Source organism: Aspergillus sydowii (genome assembly GCF_001890705.1).
Source record: "Aspergillus sydowii CBS 593.65 unplaced genomic scaffold ASPSYscaffold_9, whole genome shotgun sequence".
Taxonomy (NCBI): domain Eukaryota; kingdom Fungi; phylum Ascomycota; class Eurotiomycetes; order Eurotiales; family Aspergillaceae; genus Aspergillus; species Aspergillus sydowii.
In genome coordinates, this window is record NW_024467867.1 from 1080775 (window position 1) to 1102294 (window position 21520).

The window sequence follows — 21520 nt, forward strand, 5'->3', positions numbered from 1 at the left end:
CCTCCACGACTCGGCCTGCGATCTCGATGTCCTGCAACTGTCCATGGCATCTCCCTGCAGCACAGCCAACGAAGCAGATACCGGCACATCTCTAGAAAAAAGCCCTGATGTAGAACCAACCCGCACCAATGAGTCGCAGGGTCCGTACTCGATCTTCAGCAAATCGCAGAAGCGATACATTGTCTTCTCGGCATCATGGGCGGGCTTCTTCTCGCCGGTCTCTTCGCAGATCTACTTCCCGGCCCTCAACAGCATCGCCGACGATCTCGGCGTCACCAGCGCCTTGATTAATCTCACTCTGACGAGCTACATGGTAGGATTTTCCCGTATGCAGCTGTTCTTTGCTAACAAGGCAGATCTTCCAAGGGCTGTCCCCCATGTTCGTCGGGGACTTTGCAGATAGGGCTGGTCGGCGCCCTGCATACTTAGTCTGCTTCTTGGTCTACATTGCAGCCAATATCGGTCTCGCCCTGCAGGATAACTTCGCTGCGCTGTTCGTCCTGCGCTGTTTGCAGAGTGCCGGCAGCAGCACAACCATCGCCTTATCCGCAGGCGTTGTATCCGATATCGCCATCGCCGCTGAGCGCGGATCCTACATGGGCTTCGTGACTGCTGGCTCGCTTCTCGGACCAGCAATGGGCCCTGTCATCGGAGGGCTTCTGTCGCAGTTTCTCGGCTGGCGCTCGGTCTTTTGGTTCTTGACCATCTTCGCCGGTGCCTTCCTGGTCCCCTTTGTGCTTTTCTTTCCAGAGACTGCCCGTGCGATCGTAGGAAATGGATCAATCCCGCCTCCTAAATGGAATCTGCCCCTGGTGCGCTGGTTCAAGTCGCGAAAGACAGCGCCGCCGGAGGATTTCGCTCGACCGAAGCTTCGCTTTCCCAATCCCATTCGAACCCTCGCGATTGTATTCCAGAAGGATATCGGTATTATTCTGTTCGCGAATGCCATCCTCTTCGCCGGGTTCTACGACGTTACGGCGTCAATCCCGTCGATTTATAACGAACTGTATGGGCTGAACGACCTCGAGATCGGACTCTGCTATATCCCCTTTGGTCTCGGGGCTACAGTCGCCTCTATCGCAACAGGCAAGATGCTCGATCTGAACTACCGCCGACTGGCAAACGTGCTAAATGTGCCTCTCCACGAGACCCGCTCAAGAAACCTCGCTCATTTCCCTATTGAAAAGGCGCGGTTGCAGGTCGCCCTCCCACTGCTCACCCTCGGTGCTTTCACGGTTATCGCGTTTGGGTGGTGTCTCGATTACGGCGTCCATCTTGCTGCGCCGACGACGATTCTATTCTTCATGGGGTTGACGCTCACCGGCGCGTTTAATACCGTCAGTACCCTGCTCGTGGACTTTTACCCTATGAATGCGGCGGCGGCCACTGCGTCGAATAATCTTGTTCGCTGTTTGCTGGGAGCTGGTGCGACGGCTCTTATTGATCCCATGCTGGATGCTATGGGTCGGGGGTGGTGTTTTACGTTTATAGCCCTGGTGATGCTGTTGATGTTGCCGCTGCTGGTGGTGGTTATACGGTTGGGGCCGGGGTGGAGGAAGGAGAGGCAGGCGAAGATCGACCGTGCTGTGGAAGGTCATAGATAGTGAGATTTAATGAGTATTAATGGTTTATTCTTCAATTATCATGCAGTAGGCGTAGTGTTTTTGGATCTCCGGGATCAACATATATATTGTAGAGCAGTCAAAAGTACCGGACAGGCAGCCACTGAAATGATGGCCGCACAAATTAAAACCCTGATATCCCTAAAGTATATTAAATATTGAACTTTGATACGCAGGGATACGAAATCGAAGGGACCGATAAAAGTATTCCCTCGTTGGACTCGGCCGACCGTGGGGATACGCAATACGAAGCCTTTGCTCCACGTCCAGACTGGCTTAATTTGGATATTTCGATTGGCAGGAAAGCCACCTCCAAGATCCAGACGAAGTATGTCAGAATAGTTTGACAGAAAGAACCGAACGGCTGTTTTGACATAAGATCATTTTTCGGGGGATCGTCGGGGGCGAGAGGCGCGTTCGGTGAATCATGCGGCATATCATTGCGAGATAAGCATGAGCATCCTCGCATATATCAGACTGAGTGTTTTATCGCCGGCTGGTTACCATCTCCTATTCAGTTGGAGTGACTATTTCTCTCTGTCCAGCAAAATGTCCACCCAAAAAAACGAAGCTACATACCGTTATGCACACTACTCAATTCCCAACCCCGACTTCGACAAATACAAGGACATGGAGAATCCATTTGCCAACAGTGAAGGACTCTCTGTACCGGCCATGTGTGAGATCATGGCGCATATGCCAGTCACTTTCCCATACGAGGAGAGAGACTTTGCTAGTGTCGCCGTTGGTCATCAAACAATAAGGGCTCGTGACGACGCCGAGCTCAGTCTGAGAATCTACAAGGATAAAGGTGCTGGGAACGACGCAGTGCTGTTTTTCGTTGCCCATGGTGGAGGATGGATTCTCGGCGACCATTATGCCGAAGAGACGATGAAGCGCCTTGTTGCGGGAAAGACGAATTCTGTGGTTGTGCGCGCCAATTATCGACTGTATGATCGTGCCCGACATTGAAGATATAGAACGGTGAAGCTGACTCGAGATAGGGCACCTGAGTATCCGTTCCCGTACGCTGTCAATGACTCGTTCGATGCTCTGCAGTGGGTTGGTTTACTCGAATTTCTGACATAAAATCAAGGCTAAGAATACCAGTGCAGAGAGAATGCAGCGGGTTTGGAAATCGACTCCCAGAGAGTCGTCGTTGGTGGAAGTAGCGTTGGTGGTAACATTGTGTGTCCCGCTCTAGTCCAAGATAGAGAACCTCTTTTAACCGAGTACAGGCCGCCGCTTTGGCACTGAAAGACCGCAACGAAGGCATCGGCGCCGTATTCGGACAGGTCCTGAACTTCCCGGGGACTTGCCATCCAGACCGTTTTCCGAGGGACAAGTATGAGTACTATAGCCCGGAGCAGAATAAAGATGCGCCGACCATGACGACAGAAGCGGTCAATTTGTTTTGGCGTAAGTTGAGCATGCCGGTTAATGGGTGTGGTGGCCGTGGTGGAGTTCGCTGATGTTTTTGATAACAGATTTGTACTGCCCCGAGGCCGGGTCGACCCGTATGCAAGTCCGCTTCTTGCAGCTTCTAATAAAGACCTGGCGCCAGCATGTAAGTTCAGGCTGATCAGGCCAACTACTAAAGCACTCGTTAACATTCAAAAGTAATCCAAGTAGCAGGGTTCGATCCCGGTAGAGACGAAGTACTAGCATACAGCGAAGCCCTCAAGCAAGCTGAGTGAGTGGACTATATCTCTTCAGATGGCCTTGTATGGAATATACTAACCGATTCATTAGCGTTCCTGTCAAAACAAAGGTCTATCCAGGCCTTCCTCACGCTTTCAATCTGTTTCCGGATCTTGAAGATACACCCACCTTCTATAATACAGTTGTCAACTGGATCAACTATCTCGACAAAGACATGGCTAAGGTAACCAAGTTCGATACATGCTGTTGACAGGGAGATATTGTGCAACTGTCACATGGATAAAAACAGTCTAATATATACTTATTCTATCTTGGTACAAAAGATTCTATCGTGGCAGCTCGACACTCGCTATCCGCGGATCCCAGGGTGATTTAACTGTAAGACCAATGTGCTGGTTCACCTTGGTCAGCAAATTAAATAGTAAACGCTCGACCAGTCCATCCATGCCGAGTGTCTGGGGACCGCCTTTCAGCGTGACCATCTTGACAGCCCCTTCGACATGGCGCTTCATAGTAACTTCGTCGTGGTCCCATAGCTGGCAAAATTAGCGCAATCATTTATTTAACGGCGGTTAATTACCTCATCGTAAGCAAGCATAATGGCCTTGATGACAGTCGAGTCCGTGAAGTGGGGTGTCTCAGCTGAGATCGCCTCTCTTAGCGCCTGCACAATGCCAACCTTGTACTGAAAGGCTAGCAGGGCGAAATGCTCCTTCTGGGACTGGTCACACTCTATTAAATGGCGCGATGCTGCAAGGAGCAGGATATCCAGAAGACCTGCTTCTGACAGCGCGAGGGGAACCCAGATGCCCATCATGCGCCGGTAGAAGTGCGGGTCGAATGTATTGCAGCGCATTAGGGGGATTATAACAGTGACGTCTATAATAGAAATCGGTTAACTAGCCACATAAAAAATATCTACGCATGGAAAGGAAATAGTACATACAGTGATCAAACAACATCTGTTCAAACGGCTTTAGCTGCTTCGCGCAAGCCATGAACGGATCTCTCCTGTGATAGGAAAGTGCAGTTCTTGGCTCACAACCCGTCAGCTGGGATGACTCCGCATTTTGTGTAACATCGCGCGGCCTATTTCTGTCTCGACCTTTCTGGGCCTGGTATTCTATTGTCCGTAGACGTCTTGCTCGGGCATGTGCTGAGCGAGCGGCGTGGGACCGGGCAGCGGTCCGCAGTGAGGAGCCACCCTTGGATGAACTCGAGGGCGGGGCTGAGCTGATGATGAACTGAAGCTCATGCGGTGCCATTTCTAGAGGCAGTACTTCAATTTACTGCATCGTTTTCCTGCATTGTCTTTGAGAAGAAGAAAGTCGAGATGACTCTCACTCCCTCTCATGGCAAATGACTAATCTAAGAGATCTGCAATTATCTAACCGGATACAACTAGCGTATCATCACGCCAAGCACTGTGCCTTCCTAAAGTGGAATAGCCACTCTGATCCTCTTTATAGATCAGGAGTCTGGATATCCTAATTATACACCCGGACTCTTCTGCAGCGCTGGAACATGCTGGAAGTCAGGCTGAAAGCTTAGCAACAGCCAAGACGAGTGCTTGCCCGATTCAGAAGGCGCTGTGCTGTGCATGGTGGAAACCCCGGGATGGAACCGGAGTTAACAATCTTCGCGTGTATATAAACCACCCTTTACCATGCCTTCCACTAGCACTAGATTAAATCCCCACATATAATCCAACGATATGAATGGAACAGTTATAATCACCGGCGCCAACGGCTCTTTAGCTCTGGGCTTCGTCGAGTCCTTCTTAGCTTCGTATCCCCAGCATACCCTCATCGCCACCGTGCGGAATCCCACCCCCGAACGGGATCCCAATACTGCGAGACTGCTGGAACTTATCGCGAAATATCCAGAGGCAAATGCCAGAGTCGAAGGCCTTGACCTTGGCAGCCTGGAAACCGTCCGCTCGTTCGCTGAGAATATCTCGGCAAGGATATCATCCAGGGAGCTCCCACTCATATCAGCTATCGTTTGCAACGCCTTCACCTGGTCACTCGAAACAGGTCAGGAGTGTACATCCGATGGATTCGAGGCGACGTTTCAAGTTAGCCATCTGGCGCATTACCTTCTCGTTCTGAAGTTGCTCGGCAGGATGGATCCTACATCTGGTAGGGTGATCATGCTGGGATCGACGGCGCACTACCCAGAGAAACCGAATCCGTTGTCTTCTTTGCGAGCTGGCATTCCGGACGATATTGAGGAACTTGTTAAGCCAACTCCGGATCCTCCGACGCTTGTTCACGATAGGGGATTTCAGAGGTACGGGACGGCGAAGCTGGCGAATGTTATATTCACGGAAGACCTTAATATGAGGCTAAAAAAGGTATGTAGCATTATCCTAAGTTAACATGATAAACGATATTGATGGGCATGTTGTAGGACCCTGATCTCTCAAATATAACAGCGTTGGCCATGGACCCAGGTGGCCTTGTCGCGTCCAGAGCACAATCAGGCCAGAAACCATCTGTCCAACGCCTATTTTCAGTCCTCAACATTTTGATGCCTGTTCTGAAACATGTAACCACGGCACTACGGACCAACAAGGATTCCGGTCAAGATCTGGTGGCCGTCAGCTTGGACCCGGCCTTTCACGGCAAACGCGGTTATTATATTGGGCAGAAGGTGGGCAGTCCATCTGAAGCGAGCGCGAACGCGGACTTGCAAAAGAGGCTCTGGAATGCATGCTGGGAATGGGCTGGTTTAACGCCGGGGGAGACAGCTCTCCAGAATGCAACTCCGGGACAATATGGTTTATACATCTATAGTCTCTGCTAGGAAGATAGTATTTTATGAATAGGATTCGAGCCGTTTAAGCAATTATATGTTGACCTATTTCCTGTGTGTAAAGCTGTATCCCCGTTCATTCGCTGGCACAAGTCCACTGCACCCATTCTACCTCGCTCTCTATAGTTCAGATATGTTAATAAACATATCTAAACTGCGGCATCTCCATGTCCGTCTTATCCATAAGATTCAGCGCAATCCCCGTTGGTAGATCAGTAGTATCCGCCGGACCTGAACCCCCAGCAGCCTTATCGCGGCACCGGTTGACCCAGACGAGGTATACTCGGAAGCTGAGGGCGAGGACAATTCCGATAGACGGACATATCATCATGGCTAGGAAGGCAGAGGTGTACGTTGGTGCTTCATGCTCAAAGAATAGGTGTGGTCCGATAATGTTACCGGCGCAGTAGCCTATGAAGCTCTGATATGGATTAGTGGGTATGATCAGTTTTTCATATAGTGGGGAAGACGTACGATGGCATATACAGTGGTTTTCTTTGTGAATCCTGCAAAGTTCCCAGACATCAGGGCCATTTTCAATGGGAAGCTTGCGGAATACCCCGTCAGCAGACATGTCCCAGCAAACCTCGCCCATTTCTGGGACTCTGGAAGCTCGCGCACCATGGCGGCTCCAACCAGGGCGACTGCGTAGTTGAAGGCCATGAAATAGGTCCGGGTGTTGGGGAGGTAGGTGCTCCCTGTTGTGCAGAGTAGTACCATGATTAGCTGGAGGATGTAGCTGACAGAGTTCAGAAGCAGGGTGTTGAATGTGCTGAACCCGAGACCCTTAATGACAATTGAACTAAACTGATGTCTGTTAGCGATATGTGCAGCTTTTGGAATGAAGCAGGACGTACAGTAGTTACTCCGCCGTTTGGAATGTTAGACGCCACTTGGATACAGAAGATAAACCAGGTCTTGGGGTCCATGAGGGCCTCGAAGCACTGCGCCCATTTGAATTCATTGTTTTTGATACCGGTCAAGTTCTCATTCACCCGTGCGACTGCTTTGCTGCGATCTGTCTGATTGAGAAACCAGGCGTCCATGGGGGTATCTGGCAGAAGGAAGAAAACTGCAACAGACCACGAAACAGTAATTGCGCCGAGAATGAGGAAGACAGCCTTGAGTTGTTAGCTATAACTCACAGCACTGTTTACGGTGGAAATACCTTCCAAGGTGCAATAGTCTGTATGTGCCCAATACCGTACTGGATAAGGCTGCCAAAAATGCCAGCAAAGGTGTTCCCCATGAACCACGCAGCATGGCGAAGGGGCTGCTCCTCGCGCTTATACCACATGGAAATGACAATAGTGAGACCGGGTGCAATCACGGCTTCTGCAACACCCAGCATGAAGCGGGTCGCGAGCAGGCCCGCGGCGTTAAAGGACAGGGCCGTCAGCATCAGGATTCCGCCCCAGACAAGCCTAAGGTATATCAGTAGGGAATCATTTTATGATGAGAGGAGAGCATACACTGAGGTGGAAATGGTCTTGCCGACTTTCCACCGTACCATCAATGCCCCCGCTGGATAGGATGCGAGAAGGTAGCCGATATAGTAGATTCCACCAGCCCAGGAATATTCTCCACCTGTAAGGTTGAGGTCTTCGCGGATGCCCAGAATGGCAGTCGAGTTTAAGGCAATTTTGTCCAGGAACTGGAAGAAATAGGAAATGGCCATGACTGGCAGGAGACTAGAAATATATGTTAGCAGAGAGGATGAGAATCACCAAGAGATACGGACCATCGGTCTATTTTGCGAAGAAGAGACTTGCTCTCTTCTGGCGGGAGAGTGTAGTTCGTGCCCTCCTTCACCAAATCCTCGGCGTTAACAGTTGTCCCACCCTCCTCGATCTCTGCTTTCTCAGATGGAGCCATTATGAGAAATATACTGTGGTCTTTAGAGGTCAACTTCGAGCAACCGAGGCTTGGAGGTTTGCTTCGCGCGGAGCAGGACCCTGGGGACAGTTCTTTCAACGCTTTTTATAACCATAATGAAACGCCAATCTACCCCACGGGGTGAAAAGCACCACCTCCAACTTGGCAGGTATTCAAATCACCAATGTCACCCCATGGGGTACAGGTGTCCAGCCAAGAAAGCGGAGAGAGGGGCGTATTGGATAACGGGCGCCTCCTCGGGCCACAGAAAGCGGGCGGGTGCAGATCAGGCCAGAACATGGCTTCTTGGCCGGAGATATCGTTCTTTATGCCAAGGGATATATCTTGTGCGTGATGCTTACCCCACCTCGCCAGGATAATGTTGATATATCGTCGGAGGAGGAGGCCGGCAGTGGGCGAGAAAGCACAGACCGTCGGAGGCGCTGCCGATCGAGATGACGCATGAGGGGCTCCAGTTCATCTCCAACAGCTGGACCTTCTCCTTTTTACAATATCCTGCGGTGGATTGAAGCCTCAAACACGATAGAGTACATTTTTTTTCACTATGACTGGTCGATCGGAATGGGCCGATGTCATCGCCAAGGGCATCGACGAGAAACACGACGAGATACACTCAATCAACCACAAGGTGACATCAACCCCACGGTCGATCTTAGCAGTCAATTAACGACAACAGATCCATTCCGCCCCGGAACTCGCCTACAAAGAATTCCAAGCACACGAAAACTTCGTCTCGCTACTCAAGTCCCTCGACTTCAACGTCACGCCGCACGCATACGGCGTCGAAACGGCCTTCTCGGCCGACTTTGGCTCTGGTGGACGTCTTCTCGTGTTTAATGCCGAGTACGACGCGCTGCCTAATATCGGACATGCGTGCGGCCACAACCTCATCGCAAGCGCCAGTCTTGCCGGGTTCCTTGGTGTCGTCGCCGCGTTGAAAGCATCTGGTGCACCTGGACGAGTCAGACTGCTAGGTACACCCGCAGAAGAGGGTGGTGGGGGTAAACTCCACCTCATCGATAACGGGGCGTATAAAGACGCAGCGGCGTGTCTGATGACGCACCCGGGGCCCCAATACCTCCTGAAAGACGGCGTCACTGGCGTCGCGGCAGTGAAGATGTTGGCTAATGTCAAGTGGCGAATTGTCTTCACTGGTCGCACTGCGCACGCTGCGATGGAGCCGTGGAACGGTGCGAATGCCCTCGACGCGGTCTGCCTGGCGTATAACGCGGTTTCGATGCTGCGGCAGCAGATCCGGCCGTATCAGCGTATCCATGGTGTCTTTCGGGAGGCAGGGGATCGTCCTAATATTATCCCTGACCGCAGTGTTGCTGAGTACTACGGTGGGTTTATCTCCTTTTCTTGTCTTTGATTATGCCTGTCTAATAATTCATAGTTCGAAGCGATACCCTTGTGTCTGCCGAGCGTCTGTGGGAGCGCGTGAAGAAGTGTTTCGAGGGTGCAGCGCACGCGACGGGCTGCGAGGTTGTCTTTGAGCAGCTCAATACGTATGCTGACCTGCGATCATCTATGCCCATCTGCAAGGCGTTTGTGGAGGCCATGCCCGCGGGGAGTGTTGCGCTGGATGAACCGGCTGACTTCCTGGCTGGGTCGACTGATATGGGCAATGTGACGTACGAGTGTCCTGGGTTCCATGGTGCTTTTGGTATCAACACGGCGCAAGGTCAGGGGAACCATACCCGAGGGTTTGCAGATGCTTCTGCGCTGGAAAGCTCCTTCAAGACGGCCATGGACTGGGGTAAAGGTGTTGGAGTGGTTGGATGGAGGATACTCACGGATGACGCGTTCAACGAGGAGGCCAGGAAGGCCTGGGTGGAAGACATGAAGGCTGCTAAGCAATAGGTTCCAGTATACCGAACCTGGAATATTAAAGATTACTCAAAGAGAATATACAAGGACGTACACGGTTGAAATCCCCGGAAATGGGGGACATGGCAAGGTGCTCATTCAACGTATATACTGATCGCTAGACTGATGAAATATGCAAAAGATCCGCAAACATCAAGACGCCCAAGCAAATAATTCATCCCTCACACATCAACAGCTAGAATTCTCGAATTCATATCCGCAATGTGGGTAAAGTTCCTGGGTATCTTAGGCCGCTGGTACCCTTCAATATACGGGATGCGCTCGTCCTCTATTAAAATCAGCACTCACGTATTAGAGACAAGGGATGGGGAAGACATACCAAAGAAAGCCCGAACCCACGCCTTCGGCGCCCCATCCGCCTCATAATCCCACAGCGTAGTCAAATACAGCGAAGTCGTCCCAGGACTACCCTCCATCGCCAGCTTGGAGTTGGTGAAATCCGGGTTTGCGCGTATCGCATCCTCCACTCGTGCAGCGCGCGCTCTGGCTGCTGTCGCGACCGTGACGTATCTATCCTTCTCGCAATTACCCGCGTCATACAGATTCAGCCTTTCAGCGACGGTCGCCCAAACAGCCGGGCTGAAATGGAGGTTATCCCCGAAGTAGGCGTCGTTGCGAGACAGGGAGCCGTCGAACTCTGCTGCGTTGTGTTTTCGCAAATCGGCCAAGTGGAATGTTGAGCTGTTTCCGGTTGTTGAGATGTTGACGTCGAGTGCCATCTGGAAGGCTTCGTCGAATGTTGTTGGGGCGTAGTTGTAGGCGCCTGCTACGGCGCTGCGGATTGTTGCGAGATCGATGTTTTTGCCTGAGCGGGGGAGCCAGCCGTGGTTTGCCAGGACATTGAGGCCAGGGCACGGAGAGCGGCCTGTATATGTTAGATCTGACATAGTAGTTAGAAGGAAATGCACTGACTGTCTTCTGGCCGTGGCTTCTGGTACTTGTGCAGTCCATGGCCAAAGGGACAGGAGGATGCGGCAGCGAGGCCGAAGAGGGTTGTTTCGAGAATGAATGCGAGCTTCATGATTGATAGTAATTCTGTTGCTGTCCTGGTTTACTCATATTGCAGTCAAGCCCCTTTATATACAATGCGTCTGGGATCGGTTCATAACCGTATAGTGCTCAGCCACCAGCGTATGCGTATGGGGCATCGTGAAGAAACCACCACAACAACCTTGGCGTGGCCATTTCGAGCCAGGTCATGCTTAAATGGGCTAGGCAGTGATGATCCGCTTATTATTATTCCCTTGATAGGACTTGTTGTCCACCTGCAGTACAAGGCTGGCGAATGGTAATCTTGATGAAGCGTTTGCTAAGTGGCATTGCTACTATACGTATACGCTGACCAATATTACACTTTCCTTGGCTGTAGATTTTAATTTATATTATTGTCAGCGACAAAGAGACTTCTTTAACTTGCTGTGTTGGTCTATTCATGCTCCTGGCTAAACCTGAATTATTATGCATGGTGTGATTGGATACTGATTCATGATGTCGTATCTTCAGGTTTTAAATTCAACATACGAAGCGGATAGGCAATGGCTCCCGCGTACTTCTCAGGCAGGATAGATGCAATAACCGACACCAGCTGCGGTCCCCAGTTCGAGCACCACCACTGCGAGCTGCACTGCCCCAGGATCACAGCGTAGTGGGCCAGTATAACCATCGCCATGGGGTTCCGCTGCCTGAGCAGATCCAGATAATCATTCTGGATGACATTCGGCCATGCAAGCGGCCGGAGATTCAGCTTGAGATGGAAGTCCAGGGCAGACTTGAACAGCTCGACGGCGTTGGTATTGCTTGCTTTGACGGTCGGCTCGTCATCGGACGACTCTATCCACGGCTGTATATCGCCAAGTGCGCGCGAGAGATCAAGGTCGTATTGCAGATCATTCTGGTCATTGGTGAAGACATCCTTTTCGTCCATCCAAGCGTCAAGTCCGCGAAGTTGCATCCACGGGTTCGTCGTGTCGCGGATGAGAGAGGTGCCCTTGATAAGAATTAGGATGTGGATCATCTCGTCTAGGACTGCCTCTTCGCTTTTATCCTCACGATCCAGCTGCCCCAGTGCCAGGCCGTAGATGGAGACCAGGAAAGGGAAGGCCCGGACGGCCTGGCAGTTGGAGTCGCTGATATTCCCGGCTTCGATGCGGAAGCGCGTCGTTGCGACCGAGCACCCTTCCAGGATAAATGCGCGGTGTGTTTCAGTGAATGACGGCGACTTGGTTAGGGCTAGATGCAGACACGACAGCATGAAGATCATGTGCAGGAAGAAGTCGTGCTGGACGGCATCTTTGATGGCATGGTTGCGCCACGCATCGCAGAACCCGGGGCTGACGTTGAATGAGTCCGCGACGTGCAGGATCCAGTGGTGTAGCAGGCCGAATTCCCAGATCGAGATAGCAGTCCTAGACCCTGCAGTTGGTATGGCTGGTGCGGGCGATAATGATGGCGGGGTGTGAACCGACTGCGCTCGCCTGGATGATCTCGGCGGCTTGGGAACACAAGGCACGTTGTATCTGGCGCAAGCTCCGCAGACAGGCTGGGCCTCATCGCACTTGATGTGTTTCTCCTTGCATCTCTTGCAGCCTGATCGAGATTTTGTATGGGGGCGTCGCGACGGCATTGGGGATGCTGACGGTGAAAATACGGAATACGGAATACGGAGAGCGAGATACGAAGGACGCTGACTAATCATTCTTTCTTCCTGTTGTGCGGCCAAGAATATGTGGAGTACACGAGAATGTATCAATACTATAGCGTACAAAATATATAGACAAGACGTAAACAGCTCGATTGACGTTCAAGGAGGCCTCAGGGAACCCCAGCCATCAACAGTACCTTCATACTCCTGCAATAAGGCCACAAGGTCTTCGTGGCCCTCGTCCTGGGTATGTAAAAGCGCTGATTTGGATGACCATGGGCAAACTTTGTGGAACCCTCTTCAAGCAGTGCCTTCATACTGCACCAGATGTCACAGACTTTGAAAGCCTCCACCCCGTGGAGATTTGGGTCCACCCATAAGAAAGAAGCAGGGCCACGGTATGGGGAAACCCTAGCTCTACTGCCCAAGAAATGAGAGTTACTCGTGTCGTACTCAACTCATCAACAGTTGCACCCAGGTCTAGTAGCAGCCTGATTGCTCTGTTTTGGCCCCTTATTGCAGCACATGTCAGGGTAGACTCGAGGCTGCTGCTGAAAGACATTAGCGTGATAGGAGTCCCTGCCTCTATAAGCAGTCCAATGCACTCGACGTGATCCTTACTGGCAGCGCGCTTTAAAGCGTCAATCTTCACCTGACGGGACAGTCGACCATCCAAGGCGTGAAAGTCGGCGGAGTCCAAGAGCATTTGTGGGGTGCTAAAATGACCACCTTCGGCAGCAAGAGACAGGGCCTGGAAAAAGTAGCAGGACAACCGAGAAAGGCGGAATTGCGGCGAAAGAAGCAACTGCACTATTTTCTCACGGCCTGCAAAGGTTGCTGCACTGGGTGGGCTGAACGGAGCTTTGTCTTCTTTTATATTATGAGAACTAGTCAGCGTCCCGGGAAAGTCGTCAAAAAGCCCCTTATCCTGCATCCCCTTTTCAGTAACTTCAAAAGATGCACAATCGACATCGGCGCCTCCGCCGAGCAGAAGATGGGCCAGGAGCAAGTGTCCCCCTCGAGCAGCATTCACCAAGGGCGTTCCAATCAGGGCGCTCACTCTNTCGGCATCAGCACCTTTGTCTAAGTACATCTGCACAAGAGAGGTGGACCAGATAAATGCTGCCGCGGCGGGAAGGTGTTCTGGTGCTCAATCGCTTTGGCCTTGTCCTTCTCGCCTTTGGGAGTCTGTGTAGCAGCGCAAATCAACAGCGGCTCGCAACGGCCGACCGCAATGCAAGATTGCTGACCGAGATATGGTTTGGCAGGTCTGCTGGTGCTGGTCTGTGGCGGAATCCTATTCAGCAATTCATTCCACGCATGACCGAATCGTGCGAAACGCATATTAAGTGCTGCTAGTTGGAACCATTGATTTCGCACAAATGTAGCCCCCCCCCCAGGTTCTTCTCGGAGGTTGCAGAGGGGAAGTAGTCAGTGACCGAGCACCGAACCAACCGTGCCTCCAGTGCGAACATTTCTGAGATAGCAGTACGCGTACCTCCCCGTTCTACCAAGGCTGGTGGTACTCCCTGTTGACGAGCTGTACTTGGGCTAGGTCGCAATACGGCACCAGCACCTCGGCGAGGATGGCGCGGAAGATCTCGAGGCCGAGGTCGAAGAGGTTCATTTGGCTGTGTTGTTCTAAGCGCCGAGATGGCGGGCAGACAGGAAGTTTATACTAGCAAGCCAATAGCAGCCCCAGAGTTATGTTAATAAGCGTTGATCTTGAGTATGTCTGAAAACCGCCATTGAACTACGAAAGTCCAAAATAGGCATCCAGTCCATTGATTTCCATTGAAACTCACAACAGAATAGGGTCTGCATAGTTGACGCAAGACCAGAGCAAGTGGTGGACCGACCGTGTCTTCAATTGGGACCATGTTTTAGACTGGGTGCATTCAAACTAGGCATGATATTAGTATAACGCTGTCCAATCGAGTCTTGCGGCAACGGGTTTGTATGGACTACTGGATTTGGATGGTAAGCATTCGAAAGAGTAACTTTTATTGTTTTATGTTCCGGATTCAACTTTGCAGCGTTATACTCATTAAAGGGGGACTACATCCTTCCAGCGGTTCCAACAATCATCCCAAAACAGCCAGGAAAGAACCTGCGCTACCGGGATATCAGCAAAGACGGCCGGGATTGAAGGTTCTGCAATGCGGCTGGAACCTTCGCCGGCCGACTATGTGCAGCTGGCGATGCATTTCACCCGGATGACTGAACATGTGCAGAGTGCCTCGGACAACTACGGAAACTTGAAGGTCTGGATACGTTGGGCGGAAGACCAAAGCGGATGTCCGTCAAAGCCAGCGTTCCCAATGGGCAAACCATGTGCTGGCGCTTGGCTTGGGTTTGAAATAGACTGTGATATTAGTAAAATAGACCCAGACGGGCCCTATGGCGGTGGGTTTGTGTCGAATGGTGAATTTGGGTGTTTCGAATGTTGGATGGTGGATTCAAAACAGTAACTTTTATATGATCAGGTTGAATATTATGGTATTATACTAATTATGGCAGATCTACTATTTACGAGATCGGCATGCAAATTTTGCTAGTGAGACTGATGTTGTGCTACCGTCTTTGCGTCATTGATCAAGTGGAGTGTATACTACTGCCGCCTTCAAGTCCCGCCCATTACACTCGGCTGATGAACCGCCAGTCCCAGCCCTGTATCCAGATTTTCACTTAGTATGCAGCCATTAAGGCAATTCGCCCCGCAGCCGCATATTCGGCTCAGTTCGTCCACGGCTAAGGCGGGCTCCTATCAATGACATCACCTCCACGCAGCTTCCGACTGTTCCTATTCAAGAATAAAAAGACCAGCATCACTACGATGAATATGTAGAATACGAAGAAATAGAAAGAATGAGTTCCCCAGTCGATCGATATAGCGACCTTTCTGCCATTGAAACTGCCACTCCAACGCGACAGGACACCGAGTATGCTGCCATCAACCCTTCGCGACTCAACCGTCTACGCAGTAATGTTGAGATATCTCGGATTCAGACTCAGCGCTTGACGCAGCAGGAAACTGTTGGATCGAGGCGGCCTCCGGAACCTCCTGCGAAATGGCTGCCCTTTGGCGGGGGCAAGCCCCATCCTCCGCTGTTGCCGGACCCTGATATGTATGTCGTCGAGTTCGACGGCGAGCACGATCCAATGCATCCGCATAACTGGCCGACGCGGACAAAGTAAGTCGCATACGCTGCTTTCCGTTGATGCACTGGCCAATTGGAAACTGACTTGCATAGGATTATGCTGTCCGTGATCCTCGCATACGTAACCTTCGTCTCCTCCTTCGCCAGCGCAATCTACTCCGCCACCGTGGGCACAACCAGCGAGAAATTTGGCGTCAGTACTGAAGTTACAACTCTGGGAGTCACTCTATATGTCCTGGGATTCGCAGCCGGGCCGACCTTCTGGGCGCCTGCATCCGAGCTCTCCGGGCGCCGCTGGCCCATTACAGCCGGCGTCTTTGGATATAGCATTTTCACCATCGGAACTGCCACGGCCAAGGATCTTCAGACCGTCATGATAACGCGGTTCTTTGCCGGTTTGTTCGCGGCTGCCCCGCTGGCCATTGTCCCCGCTGCGTTTGCAGATATCTACAATAATCGAACACGCGGCGTTGCGATCGCGATGTTTGCCATGGCGGTGTTTGTTGGACCGTTTGCGTCTCCGTTTGTTGGTGGCTTTATCACAATGAGCTACCTGGGCTGGCGATGGACGATGTATATCTCTGCGATTATGGGATTCTTAGGTTCGGCCCTGCTTATATTGTTCTTCAAGGAGACGTACGCGCCAATTGTTCTGCTCGAAAAGGCAGCGATCCTGCGTCGGCAGACTCACAACTGGGGCATCCATGCCAAACAGGCCGAAGTTGAACTTGACATTAATGAAATCATTACTGTCAACTTCAGCAGGCCGTTCCGGATGCTGTTTACCGAGCCGATTGTGTTTTTGGTGACGGTGTATATGAGTTTCATCTATGGCCTGATGTATGCCCTGCTATCGGCGTACCCGATTGTCTTTCAACAAATCCATGGAATGAATCTGGGTGTCGGTAGTTTACCCTTCATCGGCCTCATTATCGGCGAGATACTGGCTGGTGTGTATACGTTGCTCACGCAGCCATCGTATACGAGGAAGCTGATTGCGAACAACAACGTCCCTATTCCGGAATGGCGGCTTCCCCATGCTATTGTCGGTGGTGTTGCATTTACAATTGGGCTGTTTTGGTATGTCCTTCTCTACCCAGTGGTCTGCATCTCGTGTACCATATTCTGACAATCACAGGTTCGGCTGGACAGGATTCACTGGGAGTGGACACTGGATGGCTCCCACAGCATCGGGCATCTTCACCGGCTTCGGTATCTACTGCATCTTCCTGCAGTGCTTCAACTACCTCATCGACTCTTACCTGCAGTTGTAAGTATCTTTCAGCATCTCGAACCAATGGTACCGGTGTATGCTAACAGTAGTAGCGCGGCGTCCGTCTTTGCAGCCAATACAATCCTCCGGTCTGCAGTTGGCGCAGGCTTCCCTCTCTTCTCGCGCCAAATGTTCCAGAACCTAGGCGTGCAATGGGCTGGGACACTGCTCGGGTGTTTGGCTGCAATTATGATTCCGATTCCGCTGGGCTTTATTATGTGGGGGCCTGCGCTGCGTCGAAAGAGCAAGTTTGCGCCTGAGCCATCGGTGTATACTGAAAAGGGTGATTAAGTGGTTACAAATCGACTATTTATGCATTTGTTGGAAATGGATGAGTCGATTACTTATCCAATGATGCTACAGCGATATGAGCGATTCATGCATGATTCTTTGACCTCGGATATCAATGCGTCTTTGCCGCGGTGCCGACCGAAAATGGGGGTCCTGCATGCCTTGTCTATTATACCATTGCATTGTTCTTGGGCGCTGAAGTGAGCAGCAATAATTAAAATAGAGGTGTCGGGGTATGACAGTACCATTATGTTTACTTCGAGTCCAAGGCTCCTGGATTTCATGCAAGTGGGCGTCAATACTGCCGCGGGGCATCGATGGACAGAGCGCAAAAGTGGGCGTTCAGTCTTGCAGACTTAACTGCATGGAATAGATTAGTAATTGTCGGTAAATATAAGTATTCAATAATTAGACATCTTCCTAGCAAGCGACAAGCGACAACTACAACTCCGCAATCAACACAATGACACAAAAGGAACAAGTCGAGGCCCCCGACCAAGAGGCCCAAATCAAGCGCAACCCTTACGCCGACTTTGCCACGGTTGAAAGACAGCGCCCACCGTTCAACAATGATGCGGGCATGGAGTTCACCAAGACCCCAACTCCAAGCTGGCGCGCAGGCGACGGCGCATCCAGTGAGCACTGGAAGAACCACAAGTCCATCACGATCGACCCCTACGAGGAAGGCCGTGGGCCATGGCTGAACTATAAGCTCCTGATCTCAGCGACTGTCCCGCGCCCGATCGCGCTGGCGAGCACCGTGTCGGCGGATGGGAAGACGGCGAACCTGGCCCCGTTTTCGTTCTGGCAGTGTGCTTCTACGGATGTGAGTGGCCTTGCTGGATATCTACCAATATAAAGCTGAATGCTGACATCGTGTGGGGAAGCCACCCATGTATTCACTGTCGTTTACGTCGCGGTCGGTGAAACGACACCCTGACGAATCTCCTCGCGACCAAGGAGATTTGTATCTCGACGACGCCCGAGTGGGTCGTTGAAGCTGCCAACTTTGCATCGATGAATTCACCCAGACACGTCTCGGAGTGGCCTCTTTCAGGGCTCACGCAGAAGGCGAGCGACCTTGTGAAGCCAGCTCATGTGGCCGAGTCGCCGTATTCAGTCGAGTGTAAGCTTCACTCGGTGCAGGACTTTTACAGCAAGAAGGATCCGTCTCTACGGACATCCACTTTGGTTGTTGTTGAGGTTATTCGGTTCCATATCTGGGAGGACGCTGTGGCTGGGGACCGCGCGACGGCTGATATTCAGAAATTAAGGCCGGTGTTTAGGGCTGGGGGCATCATGTACGGGGCCTGTCCGAATGCATTCGAGTTGCCACGGCCGGTGGCTTTTCGAGACTTGCGACAGGATGGGCACATCAAGAATTTGATATAGACAATATATATATATCTAACTATCACTCTAACTGCAGAGCTGTGCAGGGATAAATGAAAAACACAAGGAATCTCTCGGCCGTAGAGTGAAATACTACATCTAAACCTATACTGCAAACACGGGGTTGAACATGGGTATATATTGCACGGCATGTGATGAATATAGATCCCGCTTTATGTCTAAGAGTAGGTACAAAAACCAGCGAATAGGGTGAGAAATAGAAGATCACTATCCTGCGCTAAAAGATAATTCCTCCGTACAAGGCCTCCACTGTTGGTGGTTGATTGTTGAACGTTATTACCGACGTTACCAGGCTAAGCATCTGCCAGGGGATTCTTGTTTACGATGTACCAGCAAGTGGAAACGACCTTCCTGATGGAGTCCAATGATGCAAGTTCGTCTTCAGCTAAACAGGCTTTGGAGCGATCTGTGCGCGCTCCATCCACGCTCCACATCGCACTTCCTTAGCTCCTGGATCAGCATACTACGCATACACTGGTTGGCAGAGCAGCGTTGGATCAGCATCAAGCTGGGTCTCTCGCTCACACTAAAGCTGAATGTCTCAGTTTCTGCAGAAGAATGTCTTACCATCGAGGTTAAACAGGCTATAAGACGGTGCAGTCCCCTAACATCTCTATTTTCCATCCAAACAGCATAACAATTCAAGATGAAGTCCTTCGCCGCCCTCTCCTCCCTGCTCCTCGTCGCAGTTGCCAATGCGCAGGAAATCCAGTCGAAACCTTTCAACCTGGTCCTTTCGTCTGCCGACAAGGATCTCAATGGCCAGAAGCTTTCGGCCTGCCACTCCGGTGCTGCAATCGAATCGCTCTGCCTCGCCGGTGACACCGGCTCGCAGTTCTTCTTGAACACCACGAAAGGCGCCCAGTCTCCGATCGACGGACTGGAGCCTTCTGGCACTCTGATCTGGAAGCTGCCCGTCGGCAACCGTACGTAAATCTAGTACCACCGGTTCCCACCGTAATGTTAACAGCGACAGTACCAGAGCCTGTGCCTGAGCCCATGAGCTTCTACGTCGACCCATCCACCAACGTCGCCATGCCCATGTTTCAGCCTGGCTATGACCAGCAGCAGGTCATGTTCGACGAGAAGAGCCAGATGGGCATTTACAGCTACCTTGATGATACCGTCACCCCGCCAACGTATCAGAATGTCACCGTTCTGAAGAACTGGCACGTTTGCCAGACGTACTACACAGGTTATACCTACGAGACCCTCGCCTGGGCTCTGGGTAATGAGTCCGCCAAGCCGCAGAACCCAAGCTGTGTCAAGGTCGAGGTTCAACGCAAGAATCTCTAGACGGTCGAAGGGATTGAGCAGCGTTTGGAACTGAAGAACTGAAATCATGTAAATAGGGTCTTTTGGCCAAAGTGTCATAAGTAACTAATGGATGCGCATTGTTTATTGCGCAGTATAGAGTATCCGATGCCCATGTAAATGTATCAACCTACGATAATAAATTCACACTACACAGAGTTTGTTGGGAAGAACCCTACGGTTAAGCAACAGATTTGGTTCAGCTGCGTGAGCCTCAAGCCCAACCTCTCTGACCTTGAAGTAGACTTTTACAGCGACTATTGACAAGCAACGGAATCGTCCTCGATGAAAGAAGCCACCAGCGCGTCGAAACAGTACGTGCCCTGTCGCTAGGCATCCAGCTCTGTTTCAAGCTGCCTGATCCGCTTTTCAAGAGCTTCCACGTAGTCCTGCTTTCGCTTGCGAAAGGACTTTTGTCTAACGACATCGTTAGAAACGATATGCAGCAGGTATCGGGCCTCAGACATACGCCATGCGGTTCTGGACGCGTTTCTTCTCCTTCCTGGTACTGGCGTCCTTTTCGGGGGACTTGGAAGGCCGCCCCTTTCTGGAAGGGGAGTTTGGTACGTTGCTCAATGAATCTGATGATTGTTCTGGGCTTGGAGAAGAATACATGGCAGGAGATTGAAGGGCTAGGTCAGGATACGGGGTATTGTCTTGGTTGAAAAACCTACATATCCTAGTTAGTATTTGAACGCACTAGCAGAGGAAATGTGACTCACGTAATGTTATTGTTATGGCTGTCGGTTTCATCGAGAAGAAAACTGGAGTCTCGCCGTGAAAAGGAAGGGTATAGTGACTGCATCGGCTGGATTGTGGTTGTAAGCTCTGGCAGCATCCAATTATTGGAAATTCCCTAGCCTCAGTGTCAATGATTGTAAACTATAGATAAGAAATAGAAAGGTGCTCACCTGTGAAGGCGAACAGGTCACCCAGGCCATGTGTGGCTGCTGTGGAGTTGCAAGCTGCAGGGCTTCCATAATGCTCTCTATGATAATTATATTAAAATGCAAGCGAGAAAAAGCATTCCAACCGCTGGGCAGTGCATGACTTCGGTCTTTTTAAGTCTGTCGACTACATCAATTCGGGATATGCAAAAGGCTGCTGCTACCACGGTTGTAAGCAACGTGCTAACGGATTAAACACCTCGGACAGCTTCCGTATCACCATTGAAGATCGACCGTCCTATAATAGCAATTTATCCATCGGAGCTATCGGGCATAGGACGGGGATTGTTGGGACAGAACCAGCCGCAAACCTCGTAAGGTATACGCTCGGAAGGGGATCCACGAAACCCCCCCTGCACCGTTCCGGGGCTTATCGACTAGACCCTTATAACACTCAACGATGCCCGTTGTGGCAACCCGAGCCAACCGAGCCAACCGAGCGTGCCATTTACGGCAAATGCCGAACCTTANTATCTGCTGTCAACTCTGTCACGCGCCATGTGGTGGTGTGCCGTGTGAACCATGGCTGTGGAGGCCTAACCGGCAGAATTATAGTGGCGTGCTTGGTCAGACGCCGAGTCTTGTTGGTATTA

The 21520-nt window shown here is 51.3% G+C and overlaps 12 protein-coding genes across 12 annotated transcripts; 7 read left to right on the forward strand and 5 right to left on the reverse strand.

Annotated features, from left to right (window-relative positions):
• Nucleotides 1-3: 3 nt before the first annotated feature.
• ASPSYDRAFT_47994 (uncharacterized protein) lies at nt 4-1626 on the forward strand. Its single transcript, XM_040847549.1, has 2 exons — nt 4-313; nt 357-1626. Exons 1-2 carry the CDS (start codon nt 44-46, stop codon nt 1602-1604), a joined length of 1518 nt encoding a protein of 505 aa, XP_040700523.1. The 5' UTR covers nt 4-43; the 3' UTR covers nt 1605-1626.
• Nucleotides 1627-2171: 545 nt separating this feature from the next.
• ASPSYDRAFT_91966 (alpha/beta hydrolase) lies at nt 2172-3534 on the forward strand (the record flags this gene model as incomplete). Its single annotated transcript, XM_040852576.1, has 7 exons — nt 2172-2572; nt 2627-2684; nt 2733-2810; nt 2861-3041; nt 3127-3189; nt 3243-3315; nt 3375-3534. The coding sequence occupies 7 exons, from the start codon at nt 2172-2174 to the stop codon at nt 3532-3534; spliced, it is 1014 nt and encodes a 337-aa protein (XP_040700524.1).
• A 76-nt stretch (nt 3535-3610) lies between these two features.
• Nucleotides 3611-4549, reverse strand: ASPSYDRAFT_91967 (uncharacterized protein; the record flags this gene model as incomplete). The annotated part of the gene is made up of 3 exons (XM_040852577.1): nt 3611-3820; nt 3865-4163; nt 4231-4549. The coding sequence occupies 3 exons, from the start codon at nt 4547-4549 to the stop codon at nt 3611-3613; spliced, it is 828 nt and encodes a 275-aa protein (XP_040700525.1).
• A 449-nt stretch (nt 4550-4998) lies between these two features.
• ASPSYDRAFT_91968 (uncharacterized protein) lies at nt 4999-6092 on the forward strand (the record flags this gene model as incomplete). Its single annotated transcript, XM_040852578.1, has 2 exons — nt 4999-5640; nt 5697-6092. The coding sequence occupies 2 exons, from the start codon at nt 4999-5001 to the stop codon at nt 6090-6092; spliced, it is 1038 nt and encodes a 345-aa protein (XP_040700526.1).
• Nucleotides 6093-6237: 145 nt separating this feature from the next.
• Nucleotides 6238-7976, reverse strand: ASPSYDRAFT_91969 (uncharacterized protein; the record flags this gene model as incomplete). The annotated part of the gene is made up of 6 exons (XM_040852579.1): nt 6238-6522; nt 6576-6908; nt 6959-7222; nt 7270-7525; nt 7574-7792; nt 7843-7976. 6 exons carry the CDS (start codon nt 7974-7976, stop codon nt 6238-6240), a joined length of 1491 nt encoding a protein of 496 aa, XP_040700527.1.
• Nucleotides 7977-8357: 381 nt separating this feature from the next.
• ASPSYDRAFT_47999 (M20 family metallopeptidase) lies at nt 8358-10269 on the forward strand. Its single transcript, XM_040847550.1, has 4 exons — nt 8358-8625; nt 8674-9340; nt 9394-10155; nt 10207-10269. Exons 1-3 carry the CDS (start codon nt 8542-8544, stop codon nt 9858-9860), a joined length of 1218 nt encoding a protein of 405 aa, XP_040700528.1. The 5' UTR covers nt 8358-8541; the 3' UTR covers nt 9861-10155; nt 10207-10269.
• Nucleotides 10049-10908, reverse strand: ASPSYDRAFT_33789 (peroxidase family protein; the record flags this gene model as incomplete). The annotated part of the gene is made up of 3 exons (XM_040845144.1): nt 10049-10155; nt 10207-10752; nt 10800-10908. The coding sequence occupies 3 exons, from the start codon at nt 10906-10908 to the stop codon at nt 10049-10051; spliced, it is 762 nt and encodes a 253-aa protein (XP_040700529.1).
• A 321-nt stretch (nt 10909-11229) lies between these two features.
• ASPSYDRAFT_48001 (Zn(II)2Cys6 transcription factor) lies at nt 11230-12521 on the reverse strand. Its single transcript, XM_040847551.1, has one exon. It carries the CDS (start codon nt 12508-12510, stop codon nt 11371-11373), a length of 1140 nt encoding a protein of 379 aa, XP_040700530.1. The 5' UTR covers nt 12511-12521; the 3' UTR covers nt 11230-11370.
• Nucleotides 12522-15198: 2677 nt separating this feature from the next.
• On the forward strand, nt 15199-17280 carry ASPSYDRAFT_1152617 (MFS transporter). The gene is made up of 4 exons (XM_040839993.1): nt 15199-15722; nt 15783-16769; nt 16828-16959; nt 17016-17280. Exons 1-4 carry the CDS (start codon nt 15397-15399, stop codon nt 17251-17253), a joined length of 1683 nt encoding a protein of 560 aa, XP_040700531.1. The 5' UTR covers nt 15199-15396; the 3' UTR covers nt 17254-17280.
• A 204-nt stretch (nt 17281-17484) lies between these two features.
• Nucleotides 17485-18642, forward strand: ASPSYDRAFT_1182430 (uncharacterized protein). The gene is made up of 2 exons (XM_040840385.1): nt 17485-18079; nt 18141-18642. The coding sequence occupies exons 1-2, from the start codon at nt 17717-17719 to the stop codon at nt 18249-18251; spliced, it is 474 nt and encodes a 157-aa protein (XP_040700532.1). The 5' UTR covers nt 17485-17716; the 3' UTR covers nt 18252-18642.
• A 658-nt stretch (nt 18643-19300) lies between these two features.
• ASPSYDRAFT_134575 (uncharacterized protein) lies at nt 19301-20148 on the forward strand. Its single transcript, XM_040840683.1, has 2 exons — nt 19301-19592; nt 19643-20148. Exons 1-2 carry the CDS (start codon nt 19313-19315, stop codon nt 19960-19962), a joined length of 600 nt encoding a protein of 199 aa, XP_040700533.1. The 5' UTR covers nt 19301-19312; the 3' UTR covers nt 19963-20148.
• On the reverse strand, nt 20107-21253 carry ASPSYDRAFT_48004 (bZIP transcription factor). Its single transcript, XM_040847552.1, has 4 exons — nt 20892-21253; nt 20703-20836; nt 20450-20650; nt 20107-20397 (listed from the first exon to the last, which is right to left on the reverse strand). The coding sequence occupies exons 1-4, from the start codon at nt 20958-20960 to the stop codon at nt 20310-20312; spliced, it is 492 nt and encodes a 163-aa protein (XP_040700534.1). The 5' UTR covers nt 20961-21253; the 3' UTR covers nt 20107-20309.
• Nucleotides 21254-21520: the final 267 nt, after the last annotated feature.

Bases quoted from the DNA above. Each gene is read 5' to 3' on its own strand.
- ASPSYDRAFT_47994 (XM_040847549.1), top strand. From the start codon at position 44: ATGGCATCTCCCTGCAGCACAGCCAACGAAGCAGATACCGGCACATCT. The intron at 314-356 runs GTAGGATTTTCC...CTAACAAGGCAG, and splicing joins TCACTCTGACGAGCTACATG to ATCTTCCAAGGGCTGTCCCC.
- ASPSYDRAFT_47999 (XM_040847550.1), top strand. From the start codon at position 8,542: ATGACTGGTCGATCGGAATGGGCCGATGTCATCGCCAAGGGCATCGAC. The intron at 8,626-8,673 runs GTGACATCAACC...TAACGACAACAG, and splicing joins TACACTCAATCAACCACAAG to ATCCATTCCGCCCCGGAACT. The intron at 9,341-9,393 runs GTGGGTTTATCT...AATAATTCATAG, and splicing joins CAGTGTTGCTGAGTACTACG to TTCGAAGCGATACCCTTGTG.
- ASPSYDRAFT_48001 (XM_040847551.1), bottom strand. From the start codon at position 12,510: ATGCCGTCGCGACGCCCCCATACAAAATCTCGATCAGGCTGCAAGAGA.
- ASPSYDRAFT_1152617 (XM_040839993.1), top strand. From the start codon at position 15,397: ATGAGTTCCCCAGTCGATCGATATAGCGACCTTTCTGCCATTGAAACT. The intron at 15,723-15,782 runs GTAAGTCGCATA...TGACTTGCATAG, and splicing joins AACTGGCCGACGCGGACAAA to GATTATGCTGTCCGTGATCC. The intron at 16,960-17,015 runs GTAAGTATCTTT...TAACAGTAGTAG, and splicing joins ATCGACTCTTACCTGCAGTT to CGCGGCGTCCGTCTTTGCAG.
- ASPSYDRAFT_1182430 (XM_040840385.1), top strand. From the start codon at position 17,717: ATGACACAAAAGGAACAAGTCGAGGCCCCCGACCAAGAGGCCCAAATC. The intron at 18,080-18,140 runs GTGAGTGGCCTT...CGTGTGGGGAAG, and splicing joins GGCAGTGTGCTTCTACGGAT to CCACCCATGTATTCACTGTC.
- ASPSYDRAFT_134575 (XM_040840683.1), top strand. From the start codon at position 19,313: ATGAAGTCCTTCGCCGCCCTCTCCTCCCTGCTCCTCGTCGCAGTTGCC. The intron at 19,593-19,642 runs GTACGTAAATCT...TAACAGCGACAG, and splicing joins GAAGCTGCCCGTCGGCAACC to TACCAGAGCCTGTGCCTGAG.
- ASPSYDRAFT_48004 (XM_040847552.1), bottom strand. From the start codon at position 20,960: ATGGAAGCCCTGCAGCTTGCAACTCCACAGCAGCCACACATGGCCTGG. The intron at 20,651-20,702 runs GTGAGTCACATT...TAGGATATGTAG, and splicing joins AGCCATAACAATAACATTAC to GTTTTTCAACCAAGACAATA. The intron at 20,398-20,449 runs GTATGTCTGAGG...CGATGTCGTTAG, and splicing joins CGCGTCCAGAACCGCATGGC to ACAAAAGTCCTTTCGCAAGC.